The 16,537-nt window shown below is 46.4% G+C and overlaps 3 protein-coding genes across 5 annotated transcripts; all 3 read left to right on the top strand.

Moving 5' to 3' along the window:
* Positions 1 to 2,709: 2,709 nt before the first annotated feature.
* LOC136452217 (myosin-binding protein 3-like) lies at positions 2,710 to 8,258 on the top strand. 2 transcript variants are annotated; one of them, XM_066452927.1, is made up of 4 exons: positions 2,710 to 4,913; positions 5,384 to 5,926; positions 6,048 to 7,380; positions 7,641 to 8,258. In XM_066452927.1, the coding sequence occupies exons 1-3, from the start codon at positions 3,884 to 3,886 to the stop codon at positions 7,376 to 7,378; spliced, it is 2,904 nt and encodes a 967-aa protein (XP_066309024.1). In that variant the 5' UTR covers positions 2,710 to 3,883; the 3' UTR covers positions 7,379 to 7,380; positions 7,641 to 8,258. The 2 variants fall into 2 exon arrangements, with proteins under 2 accessions (XP_066309024.1, XP_066308964.1); XM_066452867.1 differs by having other exon boundaries at positions 2,711 to 4,913; positions 6,045 to 7,380.
* Positions 8,259 to 10,652: 2,394 nt separating this feature from the next.
* Positions 10,653 to 14,228, top strand: LOC136451904 (DEAD-box ATP-dependent RNA helicase 21-like). 2 transcript variants are annotated; one of them, XR_010758707.1, is made up of 2 exons: positions 10,653 to 13,062; positions 13,343 to 14,228. XR_010758707.1 is itself a non-coding variant. In XM_066452612.1 (1 exon), exon 1 carries the CDS (start codon positions 10,738 to 10,740, stop codon positions 12,967 to 12,969), a length of 2,232 nt encoding a protein of 743 aa, XP_066308709.1. In that variant the 5' UTR covers positions 10,653 to 10,737; the 3' UTR covers positions 12,970 to 13,272. The 2 variants fall into 2 exon arrangements, 1 of the variants encoding a protein (XP_066308709.1); XM_066452612.1 differs by lacking the exon at positions 13,343 to 14,228 and having other exon boundaries at positions 10,653 to 13,272.
* Positions 13,343 to 16,449, top strand: LOC136452120 (peptidyl-prolyl cis-trans isomerase FKBP17-2, chloroplastic-like). Its single transcript, XM_066452790.1, has 3 exons — positions 13,343 to 13,417; positions 14,244 to 15,600; positions 15,707 to 16,449. Exons 2-3 carry the CDS (start codon positions 15,245 to 15,247, stop codon positions 16,110 to 16,112), a joined length of 762 nt encoding a protein of 253 aa, XP_066308887.1. The 5' UTR covers positions 13,343 to 13,417; positions 14,244 to 15,244; the 3' UTR covers positions 16,113 to 16,449.
* The last annotated feature ends 88 nt before the right edge of the window (positions 16,450 to 16,537 follow it).

Genomic DNA, 16,537 nt, shown 5'->3' with positions numbered 1-16,537 from the left:
TATTCATATTCGAGACAATCCGTATTCGTAGGTATATTCGATAGCTATCCATGTCCGAATCCAAATTTCAAAAAAGAATATAAAAATAAATATGATATCAACAATATCCATGGGTATCCAATCCGTTTGCAACCCTGCCAACACCACGACTTTTTCGTTGCCCTTTCGGCCGCATACGCCGCCCTGACCAGTGCATTCAAATGTCAGGCCTCCCTGGCTCCTTGTCCTTGGGCTGTCTGCGTTGCATTATTGGAAAAATTCTCGCGATCCTTTCAGCCAGAACTGCCCAACTAATAGCCACTGGAATTGAAGATTTGAAGGTCTCTGACTATCATTATCGTCATGTATGAAAAAATGAAAATGCGATGTTTGCGCTTCGGTTGATTTTGTTTTTGATAATAAATAGAGAATATCCCAGATTATCAGTAGCTATACGGACATTTTCGTCAATGTCCGGATGATTTCTTGGGATATCCAATATGAATTCGAATACTTTACACGGACGACGGATACAAATACAGTCTCATCAATATCCGCCGGATATCCGATGTTTTATTCAGATATAGGGATCCAATGACAATGCAGACTTGTATATGGACTAATGATAATTTGCTTCTAGACGTATAATCTAGTTGTATTTAGGACTCATAGAGTGGTCAAATGACTGCAGCACATGTTATATTATATAGATGTCGCTTTACTCAAATATATGCGGAGAAATTTTGTAACCGACACTATCCGCGACCGACTTATCCCGTATTCGGTATATATATTTATTTATATTTATATCCGAGACAATCCGTATTCGTAGCTATATCTAATAGCTATTCATGTCCGAATCTAAATTCAAGAAAAAATATAAAAATAAATATAATGTCAACAATATCCATTTTTATCTGATCTGCTACCAACACCACACCAGGTCACCAGGTCGTTTGATTCCCCTTTTCTTTATTAATAGAAATTGGCACTGTCCCGTACCGGTTCGTTCAAGAAAAAAAAGGTCGTTTGATTCTACTTTTTCGTTTCCCTTTCGGCCGCATACGCCGCCCTGACCAGTGCATTCAAATGTCAGGCCTTGAGCTGTCTGCGTTGCATTATTGGAAAAAAAAAATCTCGCGATCCTTTCAGCCAGAACTGCCCAACTAAAAAGGCACTGGAATTGAAGATTTTAAGGTCTCCGACTGTCATTATCGTCATGTATGAAAATGCGATGTTTGCGCTTCAATTGATTTTGTTTTCATAATAAGGCACTGTTTGGCTTATCCCATATTCGGCTTGTTCGACTTCTTTTTTTAACCGGAACCGTATTTTTCTCTCACAACAATTCAGCCGAAACAATATTTTTCAGCCAGTTTCAGCCAAGTTTCAAATCAGCAAACGGGTATTGGCAACCGAAGACCATAAACTGAGTTGTTTGTACCATGTTGTTGATGCTTGAATATGAGTAGCGGTACTACTGTCTGTGCCCCATTGGTGGCAGTTTTCCTGAGCGCGTATTTAGTTGCCCAAATTTTGAAATTTGGGTTAATGTAGCATTTTCGTTTTTATTTGGTAATTAGTGTTCAATTATGGACTAATTAGGCTTAAAACGTTCGTCTCGCAATTTCCAACCAAACTGTGCAATTAGTTTTTTTCGTCTATATTTAATGCTCCATGCACGTATCGCAAGATTTGATATAATGATACCGAAAAAATTTTGGAACTAAACAAGGGCTGCAGCTCTCCCTCAGCACTAGACCTCACCAGCACGTGTCCGTAAGTTTCGACATTCTTGGGTGTGTTTGTAGCTGTATCTCCTTTACGAGAGAACTATATTTTGTTGTCTACTGAGAGGATGCGATCAGCACGAGCGGATGTAAAAATACATTCTCATTCACTCGCCATCCTGGCTAGGTGGATGTAGTGCATCTTATGCTCATCCACATGTCATTCTTGAACTAAGCATCTTTACAAAGTTATTGCATCCGCAGACACAGGATTACTATATCCACCCACACAACCAAAAACTATTTTTTTACTATAACAACTTCGAGTATTATGATGTAAACTTGATACTCTTAGATATATGTAATCAAATATATATCAGTAATCATAAATTTATACTTACGGTATACAATACAATATAATATAAATAAATAATAAAATATAATTTAAAAGATCGTATCATATCAGAAGATGTCTTATAGACCGGCACGAGGGAGTATATATAGATAGATGGATGTAGAAAAAGAACCGTATATAGATAGATGGATGTAGAAAAAGAACCGTGTCTGTCTCAGAAGATCCTCATCTTGCGGGCTGACTAACTAATGCATCAATACACGAGTAAAGAGTCCATTGGTCGACTCACAGCAAATAGTTGCTGAACGTTGCTGGTCGTGTTGCTGAACGTCTGCCGTTTGAGAACACGCCCGCGCAGCGCAGCCCCTCATCACACGCGCCCTCGCGCCGACACGCAGGCTGCGAGCAAACAAAGCTGGCGAAACTTGGCTGGGTCAACAGTGCCGCCACGTTTGCTCCGGTTCCCGTTCCAGATCGTGCGGCGGTGGCGTTGGCGGTGGCGGCGCTGGGGAGACCCGAACCAACAACCAACGGTCCCCGTCCCGTATGAATTGTCTCTGATCCAGTCGTCTCCGCGGCACGAAATAAACAAAAGTGACAGGACTGCAGGTCCGTCCACTTTGCCGTGCCGATTTCCTCTCCGCTGCTGCCGCGGTTGCGTCGCGGATGCGGGGGAAGGAAAACAAATGAAAACGAGCCCGTCCGTCCAAGCCGCAACGCGACGGCGACGGCGACCGACCGACCAAGCCTCGCCGGCTCGCCGTCCAGGCGACGCAACGCGGATCCCCGGAAAACGACCGGCGCGTAGAAACCCACCACTGCTGCGGAAACGGAAAGAACGAGAACGGTCCTGCTACTCGCTACGGGACACTGCGTCGTGCGTAGGAGTACTGTAGTAGTAGTACTACTGACGCCGTAGACAGTCCTCGTCGCTTTCGTGTTCACCTTCAAAGATGCTCATCATCGACTCATCTATCATCTATGCTGCCGCCGCGTATTCTCGGAACTCACTAGCCTTTCCAACGGGAAGAAAAGGAACCGTAATTACGTGCTCCATTAACAAATCATGCCGTTGTTGCTACGCCGGCCGAGGTCTGCAGCCTGCTTGCTTTTACTGACCCTTTCTTCAGTCACCGGCAGGCTAGAGTCACCCCCAACGTTCATCTCTAGTTAGAGCGACTTAATCGCGGTCATTAGGCCCCACTAATGCGAATTACTGGCTCAAAGCTCCCAACTTTTTGTTTTTGGAGATATTTCTCGGCTTGCATGTCGCGCATCTTCTCCCTTCTCTCCCTATTAGGCCATCCGCTTCCGACCAAACGGCCTCTTTCCCCTTCCCCCTCCCTCCCTCTCTTCTCCTGCCTGTTCTCGTCAATAGCGCTCGCAATCCTGTCTCTATCACTAGTCCCGCCCCAGCTCATCTGTCTTCTCCCTGTATAAAGATTTCGTTCGTTCCTCTTTCGGATTTCTGATCTCGTTCTTGGTCCCCGATTCCACCTGTGAAAAATCTCGTCTTTGCTGCAATCGGTAGCAGTAGCAGGGAGGAGTTTGTGCAGAGTTTCCTTTGCTTTCCTTCTTTTTTTCTTTTTTTTTTTTGATCCGGAGAAGCCGAGTTCGTTAGTGGTTGCTTGCCACTAACGAATCACGTTCGGATTGCGTCCTCCGCTCCGTTCCAATCTAATTCGGATGCGCCGGGGAAGGATTCGGGACGGAAGGCACTAGTTTTTGTGCTTCCTTGGATTCCACGGCAAAGCCCGGCTGCGAGGTCGGCGTCGTCTCCATCGCATTCCGTCGGTTCCCAAGTAACCTTGCTGCGGGGATGGTGTCGCAGGCTCCCATGGCGGGGGCGGGCGCCAGCCTCACCGCGGCGCTGTGCATGAGGAGCAACCGCGTCGCGCGGGTGCTCGCGTACGCGCTGCTCGAGTGGATCCTCATCGCGCTGCTCCTCGCCAACGGCGTCTTCTCCTACCTCATATCCCGGTTCGCCGCCTTCTTCGGCCTCGCGCCGCCGTGCGCGCTCTGCTCCCGCCTCGGCGTCGACAGCCTCTTCGAGTCCCACTCCCACCCCCACCACCGAGGCGGGGGAGCTGAGCCCCTGCGCCGCCTGCTGTGCGACGTGCACGCCGCCGAGCTGTCGCGCCTCGGCTACCGCAGCGCGCACCGCCGGCTCGCGGACGCCGGGGACATGTGCGAGGACTGCGCCGCGGCGGCGGCGCCCGGGAAGGCGATGCTGTCGTGGATGGGCCGGAGCGAGCTCGGCGAGCGGGACCTCGCCTGCGCCTGCTGCGGCGTCGCGCTCGAGAGAGGCTTCTACTCGCCGCCGTTCTTGCTCACCGCGTCGGCGCCGCGTGGCTCAGATTGTGCCCACAAGGAAGAGGAAGAGGAAGAGGAAGAGGTAGCGAGGACAAATGGAGACGTGGTCTTTGTCTCCGAGGAAGGCCCTGTGATCGAGCTCTTCGACGAGAAGCCATTTGTGGAGGATGACTCAATCGGCGTCTTGGCTTATGGTGCCGAGGTTGTTGCCAATGTTGAGCGGATGGTGCCTCTTGAATCAATTGACTCGTTGGTGGTCTCCATGGGCACTGTGTCATCTCAATCCGGTGACAAAGGAAAGGAAGCAGTTGATCATGGTGATGTAAGGCGGAACAACGTGGACATGGAGAACACAGTTAGTACCAATGAGGAGAAAATTGCCATGACATCTGATGATGACAAGGTTGATGATGTGGTTGATCGGCTGATTGATGAACAGATTGCTGCCATAGTCTTTGTTCTAGCTTGTATAGAAGCTACACTTGATGATGGGATAAATGCAGGCAAAACCGTGGAGGCCTTTGCTGATCATCAGTGTAAGTCATTCCTCCTTTGATAAATTACCTTTTCTGTCATCCCAGTTTAGCCATGCTGACTATAGCTCTGAATATCATTTTTGTCGTGTTTGTGTTTTTTAATGCATTTATGTTTATTCTGCTCACCTTTAGTGCTGAATCAAATTTAGTTATTTCTATCTACCAAACAGAGTCATGGTTCTCCCATGTTTTCACTGAGCTGTGCTATCGTAGTTGTACTTGTACCCCCTTCAGTCATTCTAGATTTTGGATAGCACTGGGTATATCTGGTGAACCTATAGCTGAACACTTGAACTGGAAGAGAAAAAAGGAAACTTAACCTAAGAAAAAAATTGATAGGATGAAATGGACCTCTCAACAGAATAGAAGACAAACCATATAGTTTACTGTCCTTGAAGTTGTTCCGTGATGTTTTTTCTCTGTTTCAAGCTAGTTAGTCATACACCTTATTTTCAAAATATTAAATGCAGCTTGTGAGGATGACAGTGGATTGAAAGATAAGGATCAGAAAATATCATTTGAAGATGAGATATCTGAGGATGAGCAAGCTGAACAGGCTACTCTACAACAGGATTTGTATACCACACCAACAGATCCTAGTGACCATGAATTTGTTGAGAGGTTAGACAGAAGTATTGAGTTGGAGAATTTTGAACTGGCTGAGCCAAAGCATAAAATGAACTCTATGCCAGTGGAAGCCTCTGAGCATGTCGTAACTCAGACTGAGGAGAAGCAGGTTCAACAAGCTAAGGTAAATCAGGAGTTGGATTCAATACCAGTACATTCCAGGGAGGATGTTGATGAAGAACTTGAAGGAGAGAGAACTGCACAGGCTGGGCTGGAACAAGAGTGTGACTCTGTGCCAATTGATTCTGGGGAACATGGTTGCCTGACTTCATATGCTCATACTGATGATGAGCAAGCTGAGGTGAAGCAGAAAGTCACTTCTGTAACAGCAGATGTTCTGCAGTATGCAGCAGACACTTTTAATGTTAACACAAACACATGGAAAGGTAAGATGCTGAGATCACAAGAACGCTTTGTTTATTTCCCAAGATTAGTAGTGCATTCTGATTGTTACTTCCATTATTATTGTGTAAACTTTGAAACTGATTATTAAATATTAAACAGAAGATATTGAAGAGGATCCAACTGAAGCTGCTCTAACGGCCATACATCAAATTTCTTACGAACCTTTGACAAGCTTAGACAAGTTCTCTCCGGATCATAGTGTCTCTGAAGAAGACAGGGAGCCTGATACACCGACTCATATTGAAGGTATATGTGATTCACAAGAACTGCTGGATTCTAAAGCAGCTGTTTCTGATGCTAAATCTGTAGATTCAAGTGTTGCTACTTTGTCTACTGATCTGGAAAGCACTGAATTGGTGAGTGTCGATCAACTAAAATCTGCTTTGGCTTCCACACGAAAGTCATTGAAGACCCTATATTCTGAACTTGAAAATGAGAGGAGCGCTGCTGCTATAGCTGCCGATGAAACCATGGCAATGATAAACCGCTTGCAAGAACAGAAAGCTGCAATGCAGATGGAGGCAATCCAATACCAGCGGCTTATGGAGGAACAGTCAGAGTATGACCAAGAAGCACTGCAGAGGCTGAATGAACTAGTTGTTAAGAGAGAGAAGGAGAAGCAAGATCTGGAGAGAGAGCTCGAGCTGTATCGCCACAAGGTTCATCTCTATGAGGTAAAGGTGAGGAAAATGTCCAGGCACAAGGCTGATGACCAGAATGGATCATCGTCAACTTCATCGAGTGCTGAGGATAGTGATGACCTTTCACAAAGTTTCTATGAAGGTGATGGATCTTCCCATGGTCTTAATGGAAGCAATGGGAGTATTCCTACAGATGTTGTGCTACAAGAAACTGCCAGGCATCTTGTTACCCTTGATGGCTCACTAGCTGATTTTGAGGAAGAGAGACTCTCCATACTGGAACAGCTTAAAGTGCTAGAGGATAAACTTTTTGATCTCGATGATGAAGAATCCGATAGCATGAAGCATTTGACAGAAGAAAACTATTTAAATGGTGCCTCAAATGGTTTCTCTGATGATGATAGCTGCTTTAAACTTCATGACAAAAGAAAAAGTGTAACCTACAGAGGAAAGAAGCTCCTTCCATTGTTTGACGATGCTACTGTGGAAGCTGGAAACATCCCCCAAGGTGATGAGGCACATCATTCAACAGAGGTCACACTGGACCTTGCTAGAGAGCAACATAAGCTAGCAATTGCCAATGAAATCGATCAAGTAAATGAGAGGCTGCACGCTCTTGAGGCAGATAGGGAATATATAAAACAGTGTGTGAGGACTTTGAAAAAGGGAGGCAAAGGGTTTGATCTTCTTCAGGAGATATTACAGCATCTTCGGGACCTAAGAAGGATTGAGCAGCGTGGAAGGAACTCTGGGGAGCTTTCGCCTCATTACCTACATCTTTACACAGACTGAAGGTAACATGCTACAACTAGTATTGATAGTTTGCTGAATTTTCTTTTCAGCATGGAGGGTGACAGAATGACTGTTCTCTATCTTCTAAGAAAAATAGTTCATTGAATTTTGTTACATACATGATGAATAAACAAAATTCTACTTTCCTAAAGAAGTCATGCATCCCCACATGTCCTTTGCACAGTACTAAATTCTGTGCCTAAAATATCACATTTTATTCTAATTGATTTGAGAGAACCTAATTCTTGCTTGTTGGTTCCAGATCAGCTGCAAAGCCTTGTGCCGATGTCCAGCGAATATTGCTTGAAGATGGAAATCATACAACAATGATAAGGAAAAAAAAGGATTGCCGACTAACTAGTATTGTCATTGGAGAAGTTTTGTTGGTTCCCGGAGAGGAAGGAGCTCCTCCTGGAACACGTCACAGTCAGTTCGGCGATGCCATTCGGAGGGCAGATCATGGAGCAATTCTGCCTTCCAAGGTCCAGGATTTTTGTGGACCACTTCCCACGTTCTCTTTTTGTGTTGGTTTAGTTTTCCCCGGGGGCTCCAAACTTTTGCCCAAGGGCAAGAGGGTTGGTTGGTGAGCCGGGCCCGTGGGGTGTGTTTGTGGGTTGTGGCGGCAATCATGGCCTTGCACAAGCTTTAGAATTCATTAACCTGAAAACATGCCGATGCCAGCTTTGCTGCCAGATGGAGTGAGTATAAAAAGAGGGTAGTCCGAGTGGGCTTCACTAGTTTTTGTTTTCTTTTTTCTATAAATTCTTTTCCTGTAAATCTTCTAGCTGTATGTAATGTGCTTTCGGCTTCTGGAATGATGAGGTGTTGGGTGTGTGCATAGCATGACTGTTGTTTGGTGGAGAGCATCACCTTTTGTTCTTTTCCGCTCTTTTTTATTTTGGGCATACAATCTTTTGATGCAAGTACTGCTTAGTTATTAACTCTGAACGCAACCGGCGTCATGCACTGATGTATGATTGGTTTAGCTGTCAAGAATCATGAGATGACCAGTTGGTCGCCAGTGCATGGATGCAGGTCACCAAACAGTCTGTTGGGTGGGGTGGACCTGCCCCTACCATGTTCTAGTGCTCCTCATCACCAATGCATGAGCTCGTTGGTTCTGTGCAATATCTTCTCTGTTCCGGTACTGGTACTACCTCTACTAGGTTGTATGCTGTCAGCAACAGCTTCTCTTGATCTGTTGACAGGCTAGTACGGGGTGATCGGTCCTGTACTCCTGTTGCTCTTTAATTGAAGCTCCGATCGACCTCCTAGGTCTGCTTTGTTGACAAGCTCGGCTCGGCTAGTGCAGATAGTAGTGTGTGACTGTGGAGTAGATCAGTCAGTAGCCGTACCGATTTGGACCGCGGGCGAGGTGAGGGGAGAAGGCTGCGAGATGCATTGCATCCAGTGAGTGAAGGCGCAAGGATGACGATTGCTTTACCTCTAAGCATGGATCGGGCAGAAGGGTTATGTTCTCCTATTAGGATGTGAGATGTGACAGGGACACAGTCGCCGGCTCGCGCACGCCCGACCGCATCAAGCTCGGTTGCCTCCTGCTCCTCCTGCGGTAGTGTTGTAATGCTTCTGCAGTCTGCAGTGTGAGAAAGCAAGTACCACGTGCTGTTAGCATAATTGTTAAAATCTTAGATCATATGGTGTGATTTTACGACCTTGTGATCATAGTTTATCATAGTCTACAGTTTTACAATTCCAATAGTTATGAACTTATGATTCTACGATTTGCGATAGTACTATTTGAGTTCCGATCCAATTCTATTTGCTAGAGATCACAATCGTTTCTTCTGGTACGAACTAGGAAAGATTGTTCTTGGACTTGCTTTGTTTTTTTTATAATAAAGTTCCTTGGAGTTCCTAATTTGGGTACGGTACTGACTGTAGTATACTGGTGGCTCTGGTTTAGATTTGTTCATGGGCCACTTGAACCGACCAACCTGACCCGCCTGGAAAAAAAAATCTCATACTATGATTTTCGACCCATAGCAACTCGACTCAAATGTGCAAAAACCTGATCTAAGCCGACGTTTGATCAATGGAAAAAGTCCACATTACCTCCCTCAACTTTCACGAAAGTTGACCTGTTCTCTCTGAACTTCAAAACCGGACAAAACACCTCCCTCAACTTTTAAAACCGTTCATCTTACCTCCCTGACCCTGTTATAAGCAGTTTTGAAGGCGGTTTTGTCTTTTTACTTTTTATTTATTTCGGCTGAATTTTGAAAAAATCATAGTAAATCACAGAAAAATCATATAATGGAAAATGAAATTTTGTTGGACTCCACATGAGTAGATCTACATAGTAAACATATAATATGATATATTTTAGTACAAAGTTTTTGCTGCGTCTTTAGATCTATGCTTTTTCTATAATTAATTAAAATAATTCATAGCTGCAGTTTCTATGGTCCAATTGTGATGAAATTTTTATGGTGGGCTAATCATTATATGATTGAACTGTAGTAAAAATTTTGTACTCATTGGATCATGTATAGCTTAGTTATAGATTTATTTATATTTAACAAGCATAAACCTAAATAAAATCTATAACTAAGTTATACATGATCGAATGAGTTTGAAATTTTTACTACAGTTTAAGCATACAATAATTAACCCACCATAAAAATTTCACCATAATTGGACCATAGAAACTGCAACTATGGATTATTCCATTTAATTACAGTAAAGAATACATCTAAAGCTACAGCAAAAACTTTGTACTAAAGCATATCATATTATATGGTCACTGTGTAGACCTACTCACGTGGAGTCCAACAAAATTGGATTTTTCATTTTATGATTTTTCTGTGATTTACTATGATTTTTCAAAGATTCAGACGAAATAAATAAAAAAGAAAAAGACAAACCCACCTTCAAAACTGCTTATAACAGGGTCAGAAGGTAAGATGAATGGCTTTAAAAGTTGAGGGAGATGTTTTGCCTGGTTTTGGAGTTTAAGGAGGAAAAACGAACTTTCGCGACTTTTTTTTCTTGATCAGCTCCGAAGTCCGAAGGCCCTGGCACCAGCTGGCTGCCGCCACACACCCAGCTGGCCAGTTGGAGCAACAGACTCAATGCCTCCCACAATATGGGCCGTAGACAGTGCTTCGCCCACCAGTCCAGACCCAAGCTCATCTCCGTTTCCAGCATAAAATTAGGCCCATACCTACGTCGGTGACGAGGTCTTCTCCCGGCCCGGATAAACACGGCCCAAACCGGGGCATGTCGGCAGCTCCAGAGGTGAATAGCGACGCTTGCCCTGTTTCCCCTAAACCGTCGTCCTCCCCACAATCGCAATTCGCAAACCCTCCTTCCCCCCTCGCAGCATCCGCGCCGCCGCGATGAAGCGCTCGGCCGACGCGATGACTGAGCCGGCGAAGCCTGTGTTCCTCACCAAGGCGGAGCGGGAGCGCCTCGCGCTCGAGCGCCGCCAGGCCGCCGTCTCCGACCAGCGCCGCACCGCGCTCGACCTCCTCCAGTCCCTGCCCCGGCCCCCTCCGCCGCCGCCTGCCGGCGGCCCTCCCCCGTCCGGCTCCAATCCCGCTCCTCGCGACTCCTCCGACCGGGACCGGGACCGGGACCGAGACCGAGACCGAGACCGAGACCGGGAACGCCGACGCGACGACGACTCCCGCCGCGACCGAGATCGGGATCGAGATAGGGACCGCGACCGAGATGACTCATCCCGCCGCGACAGGGACCGAGACCGTCGCGACCGCGACCGCGACCGTGATAGGGAGCGGGAGCGGGAGCGGGAACGAGACCGCGACAGGGAGCGTGGGGATCGCGGGGACCGGGAGAGGGACCGGCTGGAGAAGATGGCGGAGCGGGAGCGGGAGAAGGAGCTCGACGCGATCAAGGAGCAGTACCTCGGGTCCAAGAAACCCAAGAAGCGGGTTATCAAGCCCTCGGAGAAGTTCCGCTTCTCCTTCGACTGGGAGAACACCGAGGACACCAGCCGCGACATGAACGCGCTCTACCAGTCGCCGCACGAGGCCCGACTGCTCTTTGGCCGGGGCTTCCTTGCTGGCATTGACCGGCGTGAGCAGAAGAAGGTGGCAGCTGCGCACGAGAAGGAGACCCGTGCAGAGCTGCGGCGCAAGGCCGGTGTGGAGGACCGTCCGGAGGATGATGCGGTAGATAAGAAGAAGGCTGCTGCTGCTGAAATGTATGACGCTTTTGATATGCGCGTGGACAGGCACTGGTCTGAGAAGGCGCTGGAGGAGATGACTGAGCGGGATTGGCGTATTTTCCGTGAGGATTTCAATATCTCCTATAAGGGTTCTCGCATACCCCGGCCAATGCGGAAGTGGAGTGAAAGCAAGCTTGGCACCGAGTTGCTTCGCGCTATTGACAAGGCTGGATATGAAAAACCATCACCAATCCAGATGGCTGCCATTCCGCTAGGTCTACAGCAGCGTGATGTTATTGGTATCGCTGAGACAGGTTCTGGAAAGACTGCAGCTTTTGTACTCCCCATGTTGTCTTACATTACCCGATTGCCGCCCATAAGCGAGGAGAATGAGGCTGAGGGTCCCTATGCCGTTGTGATGGCACCTACTCGTGAGCTTGCTCAACAAATTGAGGAAGAGACTGTGAAATTTGCAACCTATCTAGGCATTAAAGTTGTCTCAATTGTTGGTGGTCAGTCAATTGAGGAGCAGGGTTTCAAGATTAGGCAGGGCTGTGAGATTGTAATTGCTACACCTGGTCGGCTTCTTGATTGCTTGGAAAGGAGGTATGCTGTTCTCAACCAGTGCAACTATGTTGTGCTCGATGAGGCTGATAGGATGATTGATATGGGTTTTGAGCCACAAGTTGTCGGTGTCCTTGACGCGATGCCATCGAGTAACTTGAAACCTGAAAATGAGGATGAGGAACTTGATGAGAAGAGGATTTACAGGACTACTTATATGTTCAGTGCCACCATGCCTCCTGCTGTCGAGCGTCTTGCTAGGAAGTATCTCCGAAACCCAGTTGTTGTGACAATTGGTACAGCTGGCAAGGCCACTGATCTGATCACCCAGAATGTGATCATGGTGAAGGAGTCTGAGAAGATGCCACGGCTCCAGAAGATACTTACAGATCTCGGAGACAAGACGGCCATTGTGTTCTGCAATACTAAGAAGACAGCGGACATGCGCGCCAAGGATCTGGACAAGGCAGGCTTCCGCGTCACAACCCTACATGGTGGGAAATCACAAGACCAGAGAGAGATCAGCCTTGATGGATTTAGAAACCGTCGGTTCAATGTTCTTGTGGCTACTGATGTTGCAGGGCGTGGTATTGATATTCCTGATGTCGCACACGTGATTAACTATGAGATGCCTAGTTCAGTCGACACATACACACATCGCATTGGAAGGACGGGTCGTGCTGGAAAGAAGGGAGTGGCAACTTCATTTGTAACTTTGGAGAACACTGATATTTTCTTTGATCTGAAACAGATGCTTATACAGAGCAACAGTCCTGTGCCACCTGAACTTGCAAGGCATGAGGCATCAAAATTTAAGCCAGGCTCGATTCCTGATAGACCTCCAAGGCGGAATGATACAGTCTTTGCAAATCATTGAAACAATCTACCTCAGAAGGGACTGAAGATCTTTTGGACTATTATGAGCTCAACTTCTACCATAGAGGGAGGGGTCTAGATTAGTATTTATGAGGTACAAAACTTTTGATGGTTAGAAATATGTACTTATGAGGTCCAAAAACTATGATGATTAGATTTGGTTTTATTTCTGTTTGGAAACTGGCCTCATTGTCGTAACTTTAGTATGTTTTGGTGGTGATTTAGCTGTGGACATGTGTATCGTATCATAATTTTTGTGCTATTCTGCAAGATTTGACATGGCTGGATTTTAGTATGTCGTACATGTTCTCTAAATGCTATTTTATATTTGGTAGCATATTGCTCCAGAGTCATTCTTTTATCATTTTTTGCAGAGGGCATATATTGTATCAGATCTTCATTGTGGAGATTTATCAACTGTGGTTCACATATCATTTTAGTCCGAAGAGGTGCTGTTTAATTTCATATTATTACCTTTTGTGTCCATGTTATGTGGTTTAATGTTTGATTTTATAGCTTCATCTTGCTCGGAATCATGGGGGTCCCTATTGTTTGGGTTTCTTAAAATGGATCTTGTGTGTTCAGGATAACATGGTTAAGCAATGTGCATATAGTGTCAATGTTGTTGGTGCTATAGTAGTGTCAATGTTGTTGGTGCTAAAGTAGTAGTGTCAATGTTGTTGGTGCTAAAGGCAGTTGAATCACTAGTTGCAGGTCATTCTGGCTACCGGAAGAACTTTGTAGCAAAACGGTGCATTTTCATCAGAACTCAAAATGAGACAGCTGTGTTTTGGCCAGTGAGTAATTTGACCACCAATGTGTGTCATCTGTTTTAGGGAACTGAACAGAGACGTTCATGCAGAATAACCTACTATGATATTTGTAGATAGTGTAGCACATATTCTGTTTAAGATTCATAGTGGTTAAACTGTTTATTATGCTTTTCTATTAGATGATATGTGCGTTGGTCATATGCTTGTACTATAGAATACAACATTATGAAAGTATATCTTATCTGTGGTGTTGCATTGGAGCTCAGGCATTGTAGTCATAGAACTGTTAGGCACAAGAATTGATGGTAGTGAATACATTTTGATAGTCTGAGACACCTGCCATCCAAATTTTAGCAAAGGATGGCATACTTTTTGTCACACAGATATACACCTTTTCAGATTGCAGTGGTAATTTACTCGTCAACCACGCAGTTAATGTGTTTTATTAAATAATACTCATTTTGCACTGATATGTTCCCTGGGATCTTCTTTCTGTTTGCAGTTTGATTTGTGTTTATATGAGTCCGATTTTGAGATCTCGCTGAAGTAGTGAAGTATGTTAAACTGTACTTGTGGGTGTTGATTCTTGTCAATTGTTGAAAAGAAAAAATCTATACGCCTGGACAGGATGGGGTTGTGTATGGTGCGGATAAGTGGTAAGTTTGTGAATCTGTTTTCTATCTCTGAGCTGTTACCTTGCTTACTATTACTTGCTTTATCTGAACATGGGCTGTAATCACCACTATTTTATTTTGTAATTTACTCCTAGGGATAGAATTTACCAAGTACCTTATCTTTCTTGGATAAATTCTACGGCACAATTGATATATATTTTGATTTCAATTTTTTAAGCGGTTGTTCTTGGTATCATTCAATTTTGAAACTGTAAAATCAAGCAATAGTAAGAAGATGGGTACTGTTTGTACGAGGAATCTGAATACTCTCTTTGTATCTAATATAATGTATCTAAGTGTATCTAAAAATCAAAACGTCTTATAATTTAGAACGAAGGGGTACATCGATGAAATTTAGTGTCATTTTAACCGGCTGTTTGTTCATGGATAGTGGATACCCCTCTTTGCTGTGTGATTTGGATAGCGGATACCCCTGCTGTGTGATCTGGATACCCCTTTACCTATTCCGCTTTTTTCTTGTCGATGAAAAAAAGGAAAGCAGATTTTTTCTTGTCGATGAAAAAAGGAAAGCAGAAAGTTGAGTAGCCAATTGGCATGGCTAGAGTCTTGGAGAACTGATCCAGGTTTTACCCCTTTCTCCGACGTGTCGGCGGGGACGGTCGGACAAAAGAGTCGGTGGATAGCCAGTGTTGCGCAGTCGGAATGTCGGATAAGCCCTCGTACATATGTGGCCACATTTCACTCACAAAAAGCTCACGAGAATTGAACGAAATAAATAATATATCTCAGAAACATAGAAAATCAACCTAAATATCCACTTCCGTCGTCCTGGACTCGTAGTAGCTCATCCACGACGCACCGAACCACAATGGCCACGTTCCTGGGAAGCTCACCGGCGCTCCTCGCCCGTCCCATCGCCAAGCCGCACGTCTCCTGCGCGCAGACCCCGCGCCCGCCAAGCGCCCAGAGCCAGCCGCCGTCCAGCGAGCAGCCGCAACCACAGACACAGCAGCAGTCCGTGCAAGCGCAGCCACAGCAGGCGACGGCGCCGGCGAGGCCGAAGCGCGCGGGCGGCGCGGACTCCACGGACTGGGTGGCCTCGTCGCTGACGCGGCGTTTCGGGATCGGCGCGGGGCTGGCGTGGACCGGCTTCCTGGCCGTCGGCGTGGTGTCCGAGCAGCTCAAGACCCGCTTCGAGGTCGCGCAGCAGCAGGCCAACACCAAGTCAGTGCCATTCACCATGCTTGCAGGTCGCTAATTCTTTCAGTTACAAAACCGCCATTACTTCATTTGGTGCGTGCAATGCCCGCTCTGTCTCTCGTGTGCGCAGGGACGTGGAGAAGGAACAGGAGGTCGTCCTCCCCAACGGGATCAGGTACTACGAGATGCGCGTCGGCGGCGGCGACGTCCCGCGGACGGGCGACCTGGTGGTGATCGACCTGCAGGGCCGGGTGGCCGGCAGCGGCGGGGAGGCGTTCGTGGACACGTTCGGCGACGGCAAGCGGCCGCTGGCGCTGGTGATGGGCTCCCGGCCGTACACCAGGGGCATGTGCGAGGGCGTCGAGTACGTGCTGCGCTCCATGAGGGCCGGCGGCAAGCGGCGGGTGGTCGTCCCGCCGGGCCTCGCGTTCGGCGACGACGGCGCCGACTTCGGGGAGGAACACGTCCAGATCCCGCCCGGAGCCACGCTCGAGTACGTCGTGCAGGTCGACAAGGTGTCCATCGCGCCGGCGTGAGGCGCTACTGAGGTGGTTCTATACACTCGATAGCGTGACCACAGTTGTTATAGCTGCCATGACCCATGAGGCAAGTTTCTTCTCCACGTGAGCTGGACTGTCTTGGGGGAGTTCTGCTTCTCAGAAACAGTTTTTTTTAATTATTTTCTTCTTCGAAATGTATTTTCTTTTGTTTCCCTGAACCCGTGCCCAACCAACACACACATATATAGATAATATAAGAGTTTAAAAGGTTCAGTCCTTGTACTAACTGAGAATGTAAGATACAAAAATACCGTGGCTGCATATCGAATACAACCAAATTGAGACATTCCTACAGTACTTACTAGTACCGGTTCAAAGTTCAGTTCGCATGATCATCAACTGACAGGGAGTGCAACAAAAGAAAATCCAGAACCGTGTTTTTCTCTCACAACAAATCTACA

This window comes from Miscanthus floridulus, chromosome 1 (assembly GCF_019320115.1).
Source record: "Miscanthus floridulus cultivar M001 chromosome 1, ASM1932011v1, whole genome shotgun sequence".
Lineage (NCBI taxonomy): Eukaryota > Viridiplantae > Streptophyta > Magnoliopsida > Poales > Poaceae > Miscanthus > Miscanthus floridulus.
Note: the sequence above shows the minus strand (reverse complement) of the source record. Positions and strands in the feature narration are given on the sequence as shown.

What these genes read in the sequence shown, in the direction of transcription:
- LOC136452217 (XM_066452867.1), top strand. Translation starts at nt 3,884, where the DNA reads ATGGTGTCGCAGGCTCCCATGGCGGGGGCGGGCGCCAGCCTCACCGCG. An exon ending in GGCCTTTGCTGATCATCAGT is followed by an intron (nt 4,914 to 5,383) that starts GTAAGTCATTCC and finishes TATTAAATGCAG; the next exon opens with CTTGTGAGGATGACAGTGGA. An exon ending in TAACACAAACACATGGAAAG is followed by an intron (nt 5,927 to 6,044) that starts GTAAGATGCTGA and finishes AATATTAAACAG; the next exon opens with AAGATATTGAAGAGGATCCA.
- LOC136451904 (XM_066452612.1), top strand. Translation starts at nt 10,738, where the DNA reads ATGAAGCGCTCGGCCGACGCGATGACTGAGCCGGCGAAGCCTGTGTTC.
- LOC136452120 (XM_066452790.1), top strand. Translation starts at nt 15,245, where the DNA reads ATGGCCACGTTCCTGGGAAGCTCACCGGCGCTCCTCGCCCGTCCCATC. An exon ending in CAGCAGCAGGCCAACACCAA is followed by an intron (nt 15,601 to 15,706) that starts GTCAGTGCCATT and finishes TCGTGTGCGCAG; the next exon opens with GGACGTGGAGAAGGAACAGG.